Raw genomic sequence first — 21,048 nt, 5'->3', positions numbered from 1 at the left:
TGCTAGATGTTCACTTTCCTAGAAGTAGGTTCAATTTGACGAATGATTAAAACGTCAGAGTGCAGGTATTTGGGGAACTGATGATTTTTACTTGACTTTTGACCCTTTTATAAGTTTATGCATTGAGTAATTTTCAAGGTATTGAGAAAAAGTATAATTTCAGTATCAAATGGTAAAAGAGCATTATCTAAACCTGGCCTTTGACCTTTGACCTCACAGTTCCAAAGAGAATCACTGTTAGGTTGAACATGCATAAATATGTAAGTTTCATGATGATACCTTGAGTTACTTTCAAGATATGGAGGAAAAGGTGCAATTTAGCACTTTCACTTGACCTTTGACCTTTTGGCAAGAAACTTCCCACAGAATATATATTGGGTAATACATGCATACATCAAGTAAAAAAAACACAAAACTTCAGGCATGGCATAAATATAAGAAAAGGAGTGATATTTTGAGGAGTTGACCTTGATCTTTGACCCCCTGACCTTTGAACCATGACCCCAAATTCCCTAGATAATCACTGCCCATTGGAACAAGCATATATACTAAGTTCCATGAAGATACCTTGAACCATTTGCGAGATACAGAGAAAAACATGAATTTTTCAACTTTTTTTCACAAAATAACCTGTGACCTTTGACCTTTGACCCTAAAATCCAAACAAAGTATTATCCCCCCAGGATATACCCTCATACCAAGTTTGATGTAAAACCACCACACGGTTCTTGAGATATCGACAAAAACAAAACGGAGCGGACGTACGTAAGGACGGACGGACAGACGACCCGAAAACATAATGCCTCCGGCCACTTCGTTGGCGGAGGCATAATAAATATAAACTGTACAAGAACTGTTCTGCAGAAATTGGTGAAATTTAACAATGTCATAATTTTCTTCTTTGATTCTGGTCAAATTTTCACTGTTATAATTGAGAGATCTTAATCTTTCTCATCAGACAACTTGTAACTGGACTTGACTTTGTCTTTAAAACTCAACTTTCCCACAAATTCTCTGAGTTTTCTACCCTTTTGGAAGGACGAGCAGTTAGGCTAGAATGCTTGTGATCTAGGCCGAGCTGGGGTCACTCAATGTGCGCCCAGATTGCAAGTTGGTGCAACCGAACCGCAGGTCTCAACATTTTTTGAATGTGTCCAAAACCCTGCAAGCTCAAGTGACCTCACCTTTGCAGTGGCGAGCTGATGCAAGCTTTTGTTTGGTCGTCGCCCACTGTGCGACCTCACTGCAGCTCTCGCAAGAGATTGCTCCAGTTCGCGCCAGCTCGCACAAAGGGCATTGGGCTTTATGCACTATGTTGCTTTGAAAATGAGTGAAGTGCCCCTAACTGACTGAGGAAAAAAGAAAGGCAGAGACTCCAACTCTCCCACTTTCCACGGGAGATCTCCCGCCGAAAGCCCATTTTTGCAAAATCTCCAGTTCTCTCGCTTGAGATTTAATTTCTCCCACCCTGGCTCTGTGTCTCCCACTCGAAATGATTTCTTACTTATTGCCATCGTCAGCTGATCGTATGATCAAAAATAAGCCTTGGATAGCATGAGAAAGCATCGAGAATCTTAGAGCTTCCAGGGCCCTTGAGTGGGCCCTGGCCCCTGGCCACAAGGAACTTCGCGCTTCATGCTCGTTAGCGCACATCAAGTTGGAGTCTCCCGTATGCTAGGGGTTTCAGGTGGGAGAATCTCCAGATCAGAAGGTGGTTGGGGTTGGAGCCTCTGGAAAGGTCATTTGTATCAATGTGCCTATGAGCTAACTCCAAACTGGCTTATAGTGTTATCTCACGGATTACATCGGCTTCTGCATAGCACACTACACAGCATGTGTGTATGAAAACATGAACCTATTTCACAATTTGATACATTTCACAATTTCATACATCAACATCTGTGCAGACATGCTCAATCATTCTTCATGTTACAAGCTCAATTATTCTTCAGAATCTTGGCATAAAGCTTGCATCATTCAGTTTGTACTGTTTGCTTTCAAAGTTCAGGAAAGTGACAACAATTTTGATTGGAATAGATTTCTTCTGTATTTTTTTTTTGACGCCAAATGCGGGATGTGGCTTATGCAGTGGTGCAGCCTTATTGCCAGTGAATACAGTAATCAGACCTTCCACTATACATCTTCTTGCCTATAAAGAATTAAAGGCACCATCATAAAAAAACAACAGGCACATAACTCATCTATTTCAATGAAATTTGGCAGTCTGTACAGGTCAGATCAAAGGGAACAGTATCACATAATATTAAATGCTTTAATTCTATCTCTCTCTAGGGTGGTACTTTGGCTCATTTGGTAGCGCGTCTGCCCCCCAAACCATAGGACCTGGGTTTGATTCCCAAGTCTAGCTGAGCAATGTTGTATGTAATCATACCACTCCTTCCAATAGGAGGCAAAACACAGTCCCTTGGATAGGGCATTAAATGAACGTCCCATGTCTGAGTTACTCAAACTCACTCATGTAAAACACCCACTTCATTCATTCATTGAAATAAGCAATGTGGTAACGCGCTGAAGAGGTCCATCTAGATGTACCTACGCTGTACCATGCAAGAAACAAGAGACCCGGGGGTCTCACGCTCACCCGAGTATCGCAAATTCACCTTCCATGCATTCTTGCAGACTCTTACCTGAGATCATTGGAAACTTGAGATGGGGGGGGGGGGTAGCTTTGAGAGCTGGGGACATGGTGTCCATTTGCATATTCCATCACACTGGTAAGAATAATTGCCGAGTACATTGTATTCTACAGAAGGTTGGACTATGCAATTTTGAAAAAAAAACAAGGAAAAGTAGAAATTACGCGGTGCGTAACATATGTCCCCGCCGGAAGTAGCATTTTGTAACAAAATGTGCAATATAGGTAAAAAATCAAGGTCAAAGGTCAAAGAAGTCAAAGGTCAAAATAAAGCAAATGGAATCGAAATTGGGTTAGAAATGGCGAAGGAGTAGCATTTTGTAGCCAATGTACAATATAGGTAAAAAATCAAGGTCAAAGGTCAAAGAAGACAAAGGTCAAAATTCTGTGTTGAAGTTTTGAAGCCCTCACCTAGTGCTATCACATAAAGCAAACGGAATCGAAATCAGGTTAGAAATGGCGAAGGAGTAGCATTCTGTAGCAAAATGCACAATATAGGTCAAAAATCAAGGTCAAAGGTCAAAGAAGTCAAAGGTCAAAATTCTGTGTAGAAGTTTTGAAGCCCTCAACTAGTGCCATCATATAAAGCAAACGGAATCGAAATCGGGTTAAAAATGGCGAAGGAGTAGCATTTCGTAGCAAAATGTACAATATAGGTCAAAAATCAAGGTCAAAGGTCAAAGAAGTCAAAGGTCAAAATTCTGTGTAGAAGTTTTGAAGCCCTCACCTAGTGCCATCACATAAAGCAAACGGAATCGAAATCGGGTTAGAAATGGCGAAGGAGTAGCATTTTGTAGCAAAATGTACAATATAGGTCAAAAAATCAAGGTCAAAGGTCAAAGAAGTCAAAGGTCAAAATTCTGTGTACAAGTTTTGAAGCCCTCACCTAGTGCCATCACATAAAGCAAACGGAATCGAAATCGGGTTAGAAATGGCGAAGGAGTAGCATTTTGTAGCAAAATGTACAATATAGGTCAAAGGTCAAGGTCAAAGGTCACGACTGAAATTCTGTGTAGAAGTTTCAAAGCTCCCATGTAGTGCTATCATATAAAGCAAACAGAATCAAAATTGGCTCATAAATGACAGAAGTAGCAAATTGAAGATTTTGATCACACACGGACGCACACACGGACACACGGACGGACGGACGGACGGACGGACGGACGGAAGGACACACGGACGGACACACGGACACACACACGTACGGAGCCCGTTTCATAGTCCCCTGCTCGAACTCGTTCGGCGGGGACAAAAAAGACTTAAAGCTCTTTCACTTATGATTCCACAGAAGAATATCATTGAATATTCCTTAATTTAGGACAATTTAGGTCTGCATATGAATCCCTCCCCCCCCCCAACTCCAAGGGGGGGGGGGGGAGCCCTGGATGTGCAATGAAAAACTTAAAACTAAAGTCATCAGTGTACAAACTCATGGTATAAACTTTCCTTCATCACTTCCGGTTCTAGAGAAGAAGATTTGTAAATATTCATTAAAGGAGAAGTCCGGACGATTTTGAAAAAAATTAACCAAAATCTACATAAATAAAGGACCATAATGACTAAGTTTCCTTGAAAAAGACCCTCCCAACTCGCCACAATCGATTTTTTAGCATCACTAATTTTGAATCGTAACCGTTCGATTTCTGTACGCCGGCGAGAAAGATCACGTGACAGCGTGACGTTTCATCCTCACATTGCTTTTGCTTGGAGCATCAGCTGGCTCGGGGGAGCCCTGCTTGAGCAACGGTGATACGGGCCAAGCAAGCGGTAGTAGCGTACCGCTCAACAGTCTCTGACCACACAGCGGATGCACGCGGCATGATCTATTGCTTCATTAAAAAAATGCCGATGTGTCAAGTGTTAGGGTGTTGTCAATACTTCAACTTTACTAGTAAGTCTTCAAATTGAAGAAATATTTCGATTTTAAATTGATATATATCCACGATACTACCTTTACATGATCCTGAATGCAACAACACGCAGCCCGATTACGCTGTGTGTATTGGGCTGCTGGTCGTAGTTACCGGCGCGGCGCGGCGGCGGTACCAAGCTGGCGCTGGCGTTTCTTCCTCGGTTCAAGTTACATGTATACTGTCGTATTTTATCACCGTCAGACACACTTTTCAACAGTCTCGGACAACAAAAGAGGCAATAATTCTGACATTGACAGACTGATTTCAGACTGTTCACACTCAGAAGTCGAAAAAACGATCGCGGATTGTGATAGCACTTGGCAGCAGCAGACGTAAATGTATGCCTGCACAGCCCGACAACAGCTAATGCATTGTAAGTGATGGGGTGGACACTAATAAGTACGGCAGTATTATAATACATACATATTTCAATTTAAACGAAAATGTTATAGCATTGCAACTATTTTACATTAATCTTTGAAGATTTTATATAGATATATAACGAAGATTATTTGAATAAAGGAATACAGCGTTTGGCAACAGCACTCCTAAATCGGTGTACGGTCTCCTGCAGTAGCGCCGACAAGGCACACCTATGCAGGCATGCAGATACCGCCCGCAGTCAGCAGTGCAATGGGATATCGATGCGTAGCTGGGCTTCGCTCGCGGTGCTCTCAGCTGAGGAAACTGCGCCCGATACGTCACGCGCAATGCATCCTGGGACAGATAGTACGAAGGGCAGCTCGCGACGGATTCGAACATGAAGAATTACCTTATTTAAAAAAAAAATCATAGTAAATGTATCTGATGGTCTTTTCTCGTCGGGAAAAGGGTAATAGGTTCATGAAATATTGTTCTTTACACACGAAACGGCTGATAATCGTCCGGACTTCCCCTTTAATATACGGTGTTGGGAGGGGGAGCATGGTGCCCTGTTGAACAAATTGAGATCTTAACTCCCTGGCATGCTACCTGTCAAGTTTGGTGAATATTCATTAAGGGGTTTTCAACGGTTATGAACATGTACAATCTACATCACCATTTGGACCCATCCCATCCAACCCCCTTGGCTCCCAAGGGTGGGGGGGGGGCACCCCTGATTTTATCATGAGCAAACTTAAAACAATTGTCATCAATATACTGACTCATTGTATTAACTTAGCTCAATCACTTCTGGTTCTAGAAAAAATCTTTAAAGATTCCTTACTGGGGGGGTGGGTTGGATGTGCAATGAACAAGAGACCTGGGGGTCTTGCGCTCACCTTTCACGCAGTCACTAATCTTAATTACTCACAGCTCTACCAAAATTTGACCAGGCATTCTCAAGTAGAAAATTAAAATGTGCATAAGGGCCCATATTTTTAAAGATTCCTTAATTTTGGGGGATTGGGGGAGCCCTGGGCCCCCCGGTTGGGGCATGGTGCCCATTTTGATGAATTGAGATCCTAACCCCCTAGGGATGCTACCTGCCAAGTTTGGTGAAAATCCATCATGAGGTTTTCACGAAGAAGATGAAAATGTACAATTTAGGCCCCCATTTGGACCTCCCCACCCCTCCCCTCTGAACCCAAGGGGAGGGGGGAGGGGCACCCCTGGATCTGCTATGAACAAACTTAAAACTGAGTTGTCATTAATGTACTACCTCATTGTATTATCTTAGCTCTATCACTTCTGATTCTAGAGAAGATTTTTTTAATTAAAGATTCCTTCATTTTTGGAGGTTTGGGCCCCTTGGGGCCCTCCAGGTGGGACACGGTGCCCATTTGAACAAATTGAGACCATATGCCCCTAGGGATACTACCTGATAAGTTTGGTGACAATTTGCCATGGGGCTCTCAAGAAGAAGATGAAAATGTACAATTAAGGCCCCATTAGGACCCCTCCCCTACCCCCTCCCCTGGGTCCCAAGGGGGGGGGGGTGCAACCCTGATTCTGCCATGAACAAACTTAAAACTACAGTCATCAATGTACCAACTCATAGTATTAACTTAGCTCTATTACTTCTTGTTCTAGAGAAGAAGATTTTTAAAGATTTCTTAATTTTGGGGGGTTTGGGCCCCCCTGGGGGCGCCCTTGGTGGGGCATGGTGCCCATTTTAACAAACTGAGATCCTAACCCCCTAAGGATGCTACCTGCCAAGTTTGGTGAAAATCAGTTTTGGGGTTTTTTAGAACAAGATGAAAATGTAAAAAGTTTACACAAGACGGACAACAGACGACGGATGCCGGACGAAGAACGATCGCAATAGCTCACTTGAGCCTTTGGCTCAGGTGAGCTAAAAACTTTGAACTAATGTCATCAATGTAAAAACTCAAGGTATTAACTTTGCTCTATCACTTCTGGTTCTAGAGAAGAAGATTTGGAAATAACCATTAATGTTGGGGGAAGGGGATTGGGCCCCCTAGGGGCCCCCAAGGGGAGCATAGTGCCCTGTTGAACAAATTGAGATCTTAACCCCTGGGATGCTACTTGTCAAGTTTGGTGAATATTCATCAAGGGGTTTTCAATGGTTATGAACATAGTACAATCTACATCACCATTTGGACCCATCCCATCCCACTCCCTTGGGTCCCAAGGGGGGGGGGGGGGGGGTGGCACCCCTGATTTTATCATGAACAAACTTGAAACAACAGTCATCAATATACTGACTCATTGTATTAACGTAGCTCATTACTTCTGGTCTGAAAATTCATGTCATTTGGGGATGTACAATGTACAATTTGGGAACCATTAGGACCCCTCCCCACCCCCTCCCCACCCCCTCCAATCTCCTTGGTTCCAAGGGGGGGGGGGCACCCCTGATTCCACCATGAACACTTTGGAAACTACAGTCATCAATGTACCAACCCATAGTACTAACTTAGCTCTATCATTTCTGGTTCTAGAAAAGAAGATTTTTTAAGATTCCTTAATTTTGAGGGGTGTGGGCCCCTCTGGGGGGCCCTCAGGTGGGGCATAGTGCCCATTTGAACAAATTGACATATCCCCCTATAGTCAGGTCGCTTAATGTCAAAATTTGGGCTTACCGTTACAGGGCGGATAAAAGCACCAAATATGGAAAGGTGATCCCCTAGGACCTACTCATTGATACTAGAGTAGGAGCCCTCTGGAATTTTTCGATTTTTAGGGTGAAAATGCTGAATTTTTATATTTCTTTATAATATGATATAATATACTGTATTGCGTAAGTATGATTTAATAGGTCGCTTAATAGCGAAATTACCATTACACGACAGATAAAAGCATCATTTTTTTTTTTCACGCGGATTCCTTGAGGACTATTAAACAGTATTACAGTAGGAGCCCTCCGGGATTTTTGTAGAAAAACACTAAAAAGATCAAATTTCAAAATGGCCGACACTTAATTGGCAAAACCTTCACTTTTCATGTCATATGGGTGATGCGATGACAATATATTACATTTGTTTTTGTATTTTTGGTTTGCTTTAGAACCTTGGCTTGAACATTGCGTTAGGAGTATTATATTCTTGTATAATGTAAAGTCTCTGAACTGCTTGGGTAGGGGTAGGGCAAAAGGGGCGGGACCCCCCCCCCCCCCCTTACAAAAAAAATATGGTTGTTCGCTTGTTCTTTTGCATGCTTTTTTTTTTCTCGTTTTGCTCTATACGCGGGGATAATAACACAAAATTTGGAGCACGGATTCCTTGAGGACTAGGAAACAATATTAGACTAACCACACACACACACACACACACACACACACACACACACACAAGATCAAATTTCAAAATGGCGGACACTTATGGCAAACCCTTCACTTTTCATGTAACATTCCAGATAGGTGATACGATGACAATATTAGTATATATCTTTATTTTTGGTTTGGCTTAAAACCTGAATTTGGACATTGCGGTAGAAGCATTGTTTATATTCTTGCGTAATGTAAAGTCTCTGAACGGCTGGGGGAGGGGTAGAGCAAAGGGGGCGGCCCTCAACTTAAAAAGTGGTGGTTCGCTTGTTCTGTTGCACACTTTTTTTATCGTCTTGCTTTATACACGGCGGATAAAAGCATCAAATTTGGTGGACGGATTCCTTGTGAGAGTAAGAGTCCTGCAATCTTTAAGGAAAACGCACATACACACATACACACACACACATGAAATCAAATTCGGAAATAAATAAATTCACAACAGATGTGAACTTATGATATGTTATCACATTCCCTTAGTCAGGTCGCTTAATGTCAACATTTGGGCTTACTGTTAGTTAGAGCGGATAAAAGCACCAAATTTGGAAAGGTGATCCCCTAGGACCTACTCATTGATATTAGAATAGGAGCCCTCTGGAATTTTTCAATTTTTAGGGTGAAAATGCTGAATTTTGATATTTCTTTATAATATGATATGTATACTGTATTGCATAAGTAAGGGGAATGTGATAACATGTAAGTTCAGATCTGTAGTGAATTGATTTATTTGTCATGGAACTGAAAACGTAAACCAAAACTTGAGACCATGATTAACATCAAAGCATCTGAAACATGGAGTGGGTAGAATTAATTACTGATCAGATATTATATACTAATTAAATGTAATGTATATAGTTTAAACAGACAGAAGATAGTTTCTAAAATAAACAGTTTTCCTACTCAGTGGCGGATCTGGGTGCATGGAGGCGCACCGGGCGCCCCTTTCTATTCTTTGTTAAAACAAAGAAATAAAAAGAAAAAATGGACGGGGAGGGCATGCGCCCCCTTTAATTTTGTAAAGGCGCCCCTCCCCCTCACGGAATTCCTGGATCCATCCCTGCTACTCCCATGCTCTGAGACTCTAAGAATCATTTTACACTGAAATAATTTTTCAGTGCAGTAAGATTTATTTGTGGATACAGTGCACTCCCGTTATGACGAACGCGGTAAGAATTTTCGTAACAACTAAGTAAAAATCAGGACCCAAAACTCTCATCTTTTGCCCTAATACCTCTCCCCCAGCACTTCAGAGACTTTATCTTACGCAAGAATATAATGCTCCTAACGCAATATTCAAGCCAAGGTTCTAAAGCAAATCAAAAATACAAAAACAAATGTAATATATTGTCATCGTATCACCCATATGACATGAAAAGTGAAGGTTTTACGTCGGCCATTTAGAAATTTGATCTTTTTAGTGTTTTTCTACAAGAATCCTGGAGGGCTCCTACTGTAATATTGTTTAATAGTCCTACAGGAATCTGTGTGAAAAAGAAATTATGCTTTTATCCGCCGTGTAATGGTAATTTCACTAAGCTACCTGACTATTACTTACGCAATACAGTATATCTATCAAAATGAAATATCAAAATGTAACATTTTCACCCTAAAAATCGAAAAATTCCAGAAGGCTCCTACTCCAATATTGTTTAATGGTACTAGAGGAATCCGTGTGAAAAAAAAAATGCTTTTATCCGCCGTGTAATGGTAATTTCACTATAAAGCGACCTGACTATTACTTAAGCAATAGACTATATATATCATATTCTAAAGAAATATCAAAATTCAGCATTTTCACCCTAAAAATCTAAAAATTCCAGAGGGCTCCTACTCTAATATTGTTAAATAGTCCTAAAGGAATCCGCGTGAAAAAAAAAATTGATGCTTTTATCCGCCGTGTAATGGCGATTTCACGAAGCGACATATTACTTACGCAATACAGTATATAAAGAAATATCAAAATTCAGCATTTTGACCCTAAAAATCGAAAGATTAGAGGGCTCCTACTCTAATATTGTTTAATAGTCCTAAAGGAATCCGCGTGAAAAAAATGCTTTTATCCGCCGTGTAATGGTAATGTTCACTAAGCGACCTGACTATTACTTACGCAATACAGTACATATATCATATTATAAAGAAATATCAAAATTCAGCATTTTCACCCTAAAAATCAAAAAATTCCAGAGGGCTCCTACTCTAATATTGTTTAATAGTCCTAGAGGAATCCGTATGCCAAATTTGATGCTTTTATCCGTCGTGTAACGGTAATTTCACTAAGCGACCTGACTACTAGGGATGCTACCTGCCAAGTTTGGTGAAAATCAGTCATGGGGTTCTCAAGAACAAGATGAAAATGTAAAAAGTTTAAGCACGACGCATGACACAGGCCGGACGCCAGACGAAGAGCGATCGCAGTAGCTCACTTGAGCCTTCGGCTTAGGTGAGCTAAAAATGGGCGAATGACGGTGAACCAATGTCACTAGCAATGGTATCACCCAAATGTATCACCCAGGGCACGTTGTCAATGGCACATTGTGCCATTTGAGAAACAGAAGATATCTCTCTCTCTGTTTCTGGACATCCGTTGTGTTGACAAAAACTTGTCACCACCAGTAAGTTATGAAACTAATGCTGCGTTTACACCATGTTCCTGGTGGCCACGGCATTCATGTTTATGGCCATGGTGGACAAAATGAGATGGACGCGAGACAACGCGGTGAGACTGGAAAGGCAATGTGACAGGCCGTGATTGCCTTAAATGCCGTGTCAGACTTTTAAAATGTCAAAAAATTTGCCATGGCAGCCCCGGCACTAACGAGATACCTTGTATGCTGTAGTAAAAAGGGGTGAATGCAACAAAACATGATGGCACGTAATGGGCCATAACAAAACTTGGAGGTGGTCCGTAGCTGGCTGTGACAGAAAATATTGATAGTCTAGCCTGACCAGACATGAGAACAGAGTCTGAAAGCTATACAGCATGTATGTTCACCAGACCAAGGAATGCAACGAACAAGACTAGAATATAAAGAGGGGAAAACAGGAGAATGTCTCATACAAAATCTACCCTCAGCGCATTACACATTTCGGGCAAAGGGGGCTGCTGTGGCCGCCAGGAACATGGTGTAAATGCATTATAATGCTGGTTGGTACGATGGTGACTATGGACACCTATTCTTGAAGTAGACCAGTGAAAGAAATCTATGGAATTGATCAATTTCATCAAATTATATACAGTTCTTTGGAAAGCTAGGACCCTTGTGAACAACAATTAAAAAAAAAAAAAATACAATCAAAAGTCACGAAAATATCCCAAAAATGTGAAATGAGGCATTTTGTCAACCCTTCTCAGAACCTCCAATCAGAGCGAAAGCGGAATGATTATTACATATATTAACATTCAAAAATGCAAGTTGTGCTCAGCCTCAGAGGAGGTCCATTCCAATGTCTTTTGTAAATATTTGTACTTTAGCAATGATAGACATATGTTGTTAGGGTAATCTGAAGAAAAATTATAAAATATATGGCACAGTCATAGTTGTTCATTTGACTACAAAGGTGATGTTGATGCATCATGAATCAATGCAATTCAACATGAGTTTGCACTGCATAGTCCCTTTAATTGTGTTATGAACAACAAATAAATCAGGCATCAAGAATATTTATATCCCAGCTGCCTGAACAAGACACGACAAGCATACACTGTAAATGCATATACAGGGGAAACTCGGTATAATGAACACTGCTAGAACGAGATATTGGTTATTATGAGGAAATTACGAGATCCCAAATTTCCTTCCACACAAGTCTATGTAAAATGCTACTCTTATAGAGAGATCGGCTATAATGAAATAACTGCTATAACGAGATAAATTTTGTGATTTCCAAACAAAGAAAAACATAGCCAATCAAACCTGTTATAGCAAGGTAAAGCAAAATGTCTTCGGGTAAAGCTTTACTTCGCCTGTACTATCATGTTCCGAGATTGTAAAGCTCGATGCGCCAAAAACTGTCTTTTACACACATTTTCTTCAGTGCACTCTACAGCTAGCACCGCATGTTCTACGTGTATGTATGTGTGTGCGCGCACTGATACATGCAGAAAATGTGGTGGGACGGCCGTATGTATTACATGACATTATCATGACGTTTAGCATGTGTGAAGCAATCTGATGCTGTGATTGGCTTTCTACGTAGGGAATTTCCCATCTTCATACACACGCAGTCATAATATACATGCAGAATGTATCACATACATGTACACACACAGCATTGTGCAGACCATATTCAAGCTTTCCACACACAACACACACCCATACCAAAACGACATACCAATCCACAGACGATCTTGACACAATCGCAAGCTATATATATTTACAAATTAAAACATCTACAATTGATAAGAAACACATTCTTGATACTGGATTTCATTGGCGAAAAACATCTTCTTGAAGAACCTATAAAGGGGAGTAATTCCCTCACACACATTACCAAGTTATCAGTATTGATTGAAAGATGATGGGCAGTCCCACATGCGCAAATTAATGTCTTTATGTTATGCTTTCTTTTATGTCTACTGATATAACGAGATATCGGCTATAACACAAGGAAAATGACTCGGTCCCGACCATCTCGTTATATCGGGTTTCCCCTGCAATGGCATTATTCCACATTTATGTAGATCTATTTATCACCTTTGGATGATTTGTTTCCTCCTCATTGCTGTCATCTATAGGTACTCCTTTCTTGCTTACAGTTTTACTTTTAGACTGCTCATCATCTGAGATGTCCACACAGTCTTGGAGAACTGTTATCTCATCTCCCCCATCTTCTGCTTCCTCAGGAGAGGAATCGATTTCTTGGTGTGATGGTGTTGACATTATTTTGGTTGTAGGTTCCATACATTTTGCATGCTGATTCTCGGAAGATGATGATGGTAATGAGAACAGAGATGACTGAATTCCCCCGTTTTTGTTCTTGTCACCACCACAGGCCATGGACTTTGTTGATGACTCAGTTACATTATGTCCTGAATATGCACTGTACATTGAGGGTAATGAGTCAGAGGTTTGACTGGCACGCAGGGACTTTATTGGATGATTGTCTGTGTCAGAGTCTAAGTCAACATCACCAGCAACAACTGGTCTGCTGTCCTCTCCACTTGAGCTCATTGACTTGTCCCATCTTGGAGGCTCCCGCGAAAAATGGTCATGGGAATCTGGGGAGTCCAACTCATAATCAACCTCCTCATTTCCTGGTGACATGGCAGGAGTGTTTACTGTGGCCTCATCTTCAGAATCCAACTCTTCCTGAAAACCTGCAACCATGGGGTTGGCACCATCATCACTAAAAAAGAAAGAGATGATTGAACACACAAATTCAGCTTGTATTTGACATAAAGCTGTTTTTTTTATATTATTATCGAAATCTGCATGAATGATTTGATGAAGATAAAGAGGCATAATGAGGTGGGAAACTTTTTCCAGTGAAAAACCATTTGTTCAGATTGAACATTAATTCACTGATATTCTAGAAAGCATTTAAAGGATTGTGTGATCGCACAGTTGTCCTATAGTTTAAAGCAGTAATAACAAATGGATATCCACCATGAAGAGATCTATAATTTATATCTATGATTTCATGAGTTATTGGTTTCTAATTTTTTAGGATGCAATAATTCAACAGTTTGAATTTATGTTACAAAGACAATTGTATCGTTTGAAAATTGTTTTGAATAAAAGTGTACCTGAAGCATTCCATGACTCTAACCATGTTAACGAAAGTGCGTTTCCAGCAAAATATGAAGATACAGACATACACTGGCAGTCAAACTTCAAATAGGCTGATATAACATAAATCAATGAAACTGTTTTGAAGTTTGAATTTCTTGCTTGTGTCATTTCTAATGAAATTCTTAAATGTAAGTTAACATTTACAAATCTGTATGTTTTGGGGTCCCAATTTGAGAAATCCTGTGTAAATTGCCTCACACAGTCTACAGCCTGTACTCTGATTCCATAACTGCATGTAACAGCAAAGAATATAACAAGAATGCTTGTTCAACAGCAATGTGATGCAATTTTCTCAGGTGTTTACGTATGCCCATGATTTATGATACTGCAGACAGTTGTTACTACTCTTGGAGTGTGTGTGTGTGTGTGTGTTTATGTTTTGTGTGGGTCTCATGCTCCTTGACATGTGGTGTATGGTCAGCTGTTTCTGAAGTTGAACTGAAGTCAGTGTGGGGGAAATTATCAACAAACTAGAGAGGGGCCGTCAAAGGCGGCAGACCCACGCCTTGTACAAAGTCGGGGTAAACATACTGTGCATTCGGTCATCTACCAGAATTCGGTCACTTGATTGCCAGTGTCCTTTATCACCAGCCAGTGCGTTCTACCAAAGATCGTACACTGAAGTGTACGATCTTTGGTTCTACAGTCACATCACACGCAAATCACATCATTTCACATACGGTAACACTCATTAACCACAGGAAAGTCCTTTAGTCTCCTCCAAAAATCCATCGAAAATCCCAAATTCCACCGTCAAAAGTGCAGATTCGGAACTTTTCCAAGCGTCGCGAATTAAGTCCAGTTTTAAGAGTATTGTCTACGCGACGGGTCGCCGAAAAAGAGCTAAAATTCGAGAAATACGCCGTTTTCTTGCGGGATATTTTGCTTATAGCAAGCCGAGAGTGTGTTGATATCAAAGGTCGTATGAGTGTACGATCTTTGATGGTATCCACAAAAGCGCAAAAGAAAAACAAAATTTACGTACCCCCTAGGCAATTACCCCTATGATTAGTGTCTACGGGAATTATTCAATGCAAGGGTTAAATGCAAATGTCTACTGCACCAGTATTCGGTCACCAACGAGCGCCGCAACGTCCCCGATGCTATTTTGCACCAACAGGGTAGAGCGCGATGCATTTTCGGCGGCCTTGCACACGCATTGACATTGAGCGCGCATATCGTGCAGTGTGACTGCGACCGAGCAAATGCTCCTCCAACGAAAAAAACAATCAATTTTAATTTGAAAAATCATCAAAATACGGGCCAGTTTGTGACGACGGAGAACGAACTTTCATAAATCCAGAAGGACATAGTCCTTCAAATAGGCCTAAACGTAAATTTCGGAATTCTTACGAACATTTGAGCAGCGAAGTCCGATCGTTTGGGAGTTTATGTTTTCGTATGGTAGCGGAAAATCGCAAAGTGAGAAACGGGAAATTTTCGGAGTGGTCACTATACCATAGGGTCAAAACTTAAAGGTCGCACAGAATTTGCAAGGGTCAACCGATTATCACCAAAATCTAATTGATTCTTTCCTGTCATTATCCAGACATCCCCTGAACATTTCGTGCAAATCCATTTACCCGTTCTCTTGTTATCTTGTACACAAACAAACAAACAAACAAACAAACAAACAAACAAACACACAAACAAAAAAAACAAAAAAACAAACAAACAAACAAACAAACAAACAAACATACGGAACCCTTTACATAACCCCCTGCCGATTTTCATCGGCGTGGGTAAAAAAAAGTTAAAAACCTGTCTCTATCAATACAAGCAACAACAGTCATTGTGATGATGTACAATGTCTGGTGGGATTGTTGACAAGAAGAGTTTTTGGTTGAAGTGATTTATGATTTTAGACTGGGATGCAGCACATTTCAGGGATGAGGACTGATACCTTGTGACCCTGATAAGACTTATGCAAGACATTGTGTTTGCATTACTCTCTCATGTATCTACAGTGACAAGCTCCCAACCTGTCAGAATCTACTTCAGGTGTGACTGGTGTTACAACAGGGAGTGGCGTAGGCTTGGGTTTGGTTTTCCTCCCAAAGCTGAATATACTCTTCTTGGGGGGTGGGGCTGCAGCTCTTGTTTCTGTGTCATCAAAGAAACCCTTATCCAGTCCTTCATCTGGGATGAAGTCATCTACAGTGTTGATTTTTGATGGTGGCCTCTGATGTGAAAGCATGATTTCAGCAGGTGACTCTATAACTGGAGGTAATAAAGGCACAGAGAAAGAAGTAGTTATTTGTAATTAACAAAGTGAGTCTGAAATATTTCTGAAAGCAGTTTTTTTTAAATTTCATACCTGCTCTGCCTTTGATACACTTTCTAGTGTAAGTATAATTGTACTGGTAGGCAGGTTTGGTAGGTACATTAACAATAACGCAGTGACTGCTAACCCTCCATAATTTGAACAGGTAAGATATTCCTAAGGCCGTGTTTATGCTTCGCCCTTTCGGGATCAGCGTTTTGATACGCATTTAGTTCAAAACGCGGTTGCGTCCTTGCTCATTTTGATATAATTATAAACGGCGTTTCAAAACGTCATTTCAAAACGCACAAATTAGTGCGTTTACGATCGGCGTTTCTGACTAATCACGTTTGACGGGGAAGCATAAACGCAACTCACATCACAAACGCGTTTAAATTACGTCATCTCCATTGCCTTTCCGGTTCACTTGAAATTTGCGCGCCAGGCCAGCCGACCTTGTACTGTGCTGGAAGTGCTGATCCCTCGAGCTCCCTGTTGGTACATTACTGCACATGGTGACAGACATATTAATGCATGAAGAGCTCACTATTATATCATACATTCCAATTTTGTCAAAATTTGTAGATGAAATAAATACTCGTATTTCCTATCATTGTCTACAGTTCATGTACGTGTGTATTAGTAAAGCGACTGAAATTTTATTAGACATGCTATGGAACATGAACAACACACACACTCAAGCCAGAACTTCCAAAAAAGCGCGCGCCCCAATTTGACCTGCCTCTGCTGAGGTCAGCAAAGCAATCGCAAACGCTCTTTCCAAGACTCGAAGAAAGTGAGCATAAACAGTGCTCCCATGAATGGCGTTTTGAATCAGCATTTCGAAACGCTGATTCTGCCTTCACAAATTGAGCATAAACACACCCTTACATTATTTGCTGGCATATGAATTGCATCAGTGTACAATGTACTTACCACATCCAAAATCTGGCAAGTTAAAAAAAAAAAAGGCAAATGCCAAGCAAAGTCTCACCTGAATATAGCAATTTGTGATTATAGTGTTTTTCAATATACATGTAAGTTCACTGACCTTGGACTTTGTCAGAATTAGCCAATATTTGAACTTGGCAGGTATCATTAGGTGATGTACCTGTGGTGTGAGTTTTGTGGTCATAGCTCAAAGTTGTGGAAAGTAATTGAGAGCACACAATATACAGGTGGGGCATGGTGCTCATTTGAAGGAACTGAGATTCTACCCCCTAGGGATGCTTCCTGCTAAGTTTGGTAAAAATTCATCGTAGCACTTTCAAGAAAAAGCTGAAAATGTACAATTTAGGCCCCAATTGGACCCCTCCCCACCCCCCTCCCCTGGATCCCAAGGGGGTACTCCTGATTCCGCCATGAACAAACTTGAAACTGCAGTCATCAATGTACGAACTCATAGTATTAACTTAGCTCCACCACTTCTGGTTCTAGAGAAGAAGATTTTTAAGATTTCCTAATTTTTGGAGGTTTGGGCCCCCTGGGGCCCCCCACGTGGGGCATGGTGCCCATTTGAATAATTGACATCCTATCTCCCTAGGAATGCTACCTGCCAAGTTTGGTGAAATTGGTCATGGGGTTCTCAAGAAGAAGATGAAAATGTACAATTTAGGCCCCATTAGGACCACTTCCCTGAGTCCCAATGGGGACACCCCTGATTAGGCCACGAACAAACTTGAAACTACAGTCATCAATGTACAGCTTGTATTATTAACTTAGCTATATCACTCCTTGTTCTAGAGAAGGAGATTTTTTAAAAGTCCATAATTTTGGGGGGTTTGGGCCCCCCTGGGGGCCCCCAGGTGGGGCATGGTGCCCATTTGAACAAATTGAGATCCTATCCCCCTAGGTATGCTACCTGCCAAGTTTGGTGAAAATCAGTGATGGGGTTCTCAAAAAGGAGATGATAATGTAAAAAGTTTATGCACGACGGACACCCGATGTCGGATGCCGGACAAAGAGCGATCGCAACAGCTCACTTCAGCCTTCCGCTCAGGTGAGCTAAAAATGGTATTCTGTACATCTACCTATGATAGAGGTCACACATGCCAACTTTTGGGGTCAATTGCTCCAAAATTGAGGGATTTGGGTCAATCCATTAACTTTTGTATGATTTGTGTAAAAACTGCTGTTGCCATGGCAACAGACTTCTGAACACTCACAGATAAGGTGTCTTGCACCACTCTACATGCCACTGATCGCATGTGCCAAAATTCAGCTGAATTGTTTTATCACTGAGAGCAGTTTGATCCACATTTTGTGATTTTTACAAAAATTTGTCGGTGCCACGGCAATACATGAAAAAGGTGTCTTGCAAATCTACCTATGATAAGAGTCATGCCCGTCAAATTTTAGGTAAATTGCTCAAAAAATGAAAGGGTAATTTGAGCCACATTTTGCATGACTTTATGAATATTTGACGGTACCATGGTAATGCATTACTCCATACCAGGGAGGAGTGAGAGAAGGAGATACAACTCCTGCTCTCCTTTGAAGTCACGCGCGGCACCGCCGAGAAGTTATACGCTTAACTACAGGTGGGAGCCAGGTGCTTTGACAAGAGAGTGAGCATGCAATAATCGAGACTAGGGCTCTCACACCAGGAAAAACTTCTCCCTAATACAGTTTGCTCTCTTTTTGAATGTGACGGCAACAATGAATTTGGGTGGCGTGAATTGGAGCAGTGAATCAAAATGCAGTGTAAAACCGACAATTTTAACAGTAAAAAGTTTAAAAGCACGCTGGAACATGCTTTAGCACAGGACTTTATTTGAAAGATCAATATATCCCAGATTGAAAGATCAAAAATAACATGCGTAATTGTGCGCATCATAGAAAAAATATCAGATTTTAAGAGGACCTAATTTTCATTTCATGTTGATTTGCACATTACGAAGAAACTAGAAATATATCTTTTATAATATCAAATTCTTTCCTCAACTCTTCTCAATCAATTCGAGCATTTCAATTCAGATTTTACGGTGAAATATAGCTCGTAATACGATGAAAAGTGAAATGCATTCGTTGTCTCCAAACTTCTTCTTGCATCTAGAGTGGTGCCGAGCATGACTTAAAAGCATAGTGGAATGTTAGACATCCCACTGTCAACACTTTGAATCCAGGCATGTGTCTGCATGAATTATGAAGAGTTGCCACTCCATCTATGTAACACATCCCTGCTCCATACAGACGAAAAGGGTGACTTGCACACCTACCTATGATAGTGGTCACAAATGCCAAATTTTAGGTCAACTGCTCAAAAATTAGATAGTTTGAGCCACAAGATTTTGCATCAATCGCACAACCAACCAACCGCCCGACCAACCAACTGCCAGGTCACTCGATCTTAGAGTGATTTCTTCATTATTTGTACATGTATATATACCCCCAATATACACTTTGTGTGGGCGGGGTACATAAGATAGTACCAGAGAGCATCTAAGACACTAGAGCTTCCTTGACTCTGGGGTAGTATTCTGAGACCATTTTATCTCTGTTTTAAGCCTGTTGTAACAATTCAGTATTCTGAACAACATTCTCACTCTGTTGTAACTTTTGTTGTAACATCTGTTGTAACTGTGTTCTATCTTATGCTCTCTTTGCCTGCGTATGCCTTTGTCAATAGTTTACATATTAATGTGTGTGCACACATGTAACTCTGGCGCAAGCCTACAGCCATTCTGTTGAATACAAGGTACTTTGGAGATCGTTTTATCTTCTGTTGTAACTCTTACCACTGGCAAATTCATGCTTCTGAGATAAAACAGAGTGAGGAAGGTGTTTCAACTCTGTTGCGACTTTTGTTCTAACTTCTGTTTGATGCATGTAGTTAGTTTAATCCTTCTGGTAAGGAAATTAAATCCCTGCAGTTTAAAAAAAAAAAGATTACTTAATCTTTAGACATTAATACATGGACAATGAAAGTGTTTCAGCCAGATTTGTCCTGATAAAGCGGTTTATGGTTCCGATTAAGCTCTGGATATAACATGTGAAAATTTGGTTGCATCAAGTTTTGTTGGACATAAGTGGGGTTTTTGCTAAAGCGGTAAGTAAAGTGGCTTGCCATGGTCACCCCGGCACCTGGACGCGGCACAGCTCTCACTTTAGGTCTCCCATCCAACTGCTAACCTCGCTAAGTGACACTTGACTTGGCATGATGGTGAGACCTACCAATCAACTACTAACCATGCTTGATGCCACTTAAATTTGGGGATGGCTCTATCAAATTGTCCTACAAGGCACAACACCTGCTTCAACTGATGGAAAAGTACTGGTTACATCTTCCCCCTGCGTAACTACGGAGCGGAGGGTTAGGCTGAATAAGGGGGAGGCAGCAAGGTAGTAGTTTAACTAATTCCCTTAAATGACCTGCTAAGTGTATCTTTAGCACTTCATGTTTATTGGCCACACATTTTTTTTTTTTGGGGGGGGAAATTATTCATAAATATTATATTTCTGGTGTTTATGTCATGTCATACATCAATTTGAAGAAGATAAATTGTAATTTTTCACTGGCAAAATTTCCTTTTAATAAAGTACATACTCAATATGCCATGCCAAACACAAATTTCATATTGAAAAAAGCATACTTTTTGTAAAAATATTACAAATTGCGATATTTTTCAAATTTTCCTGGACAGTTTCCCAAAGTTTCTACCTAATTTATTAGTATCTTAGAAAACCAGTGCAGAAATTTAGGTTATTTATCTCTT

The 21,048-nt window shown here is 40.8% G+C and overlaps 1 protein-coding gene across 3 annotated transcripts in view; it reads right to left on the bottom strand.

Annotated features, from left to right (window-relative positions):
* Positions 1-21,048, bottom strand: part of LOC139743843 (rab-like protein 6) — a 110,985-nt gene that overhangs the window by 14,557 nt on the left and 75,380 nt on the right. For all 3 annotated transcript variants that reach the window (XM_071654297.1, XM_071654300.1, XM_071654299.1), the window contains exons 10-11: positions 16,053-16,290; positions 12,973-13,624 (exon numbers count right to left, since the gene is read on the bottom strand). In XM_071654297.1, the coding sequence (XP_071510398.1) occupies positions 12,973-13,624; positions 16,053-16,290 (890 nt within the window). The remainder of the gene's footprint in view (positions 1-12,972; positions 13,625-16,052; positions 16,291-21,048) is intronic.

Source organism: Diadema antillarum, unplaced genomic scaffold, assembly GCF_040938485.1.
Source record: "Diadema antillarum isolate AM-2024a unplaced genomic scaffold, OU_Dant_1.0 seq00001115_RagTag, whole genome shotgun sequence".
NCBI classification, from domain to species: domain Eukaryota; kingdom Metazoa; phylum Echinodermata; class Echinoidea; order Diadematoida; family Diadematidae; genus Diadema; species Diadema antillarum.
The sequence above is the reverse complement of the archived record's forward strand: the minus strand, read 5'-3'. Positions and strand labels throughout refer to the sequence as shown.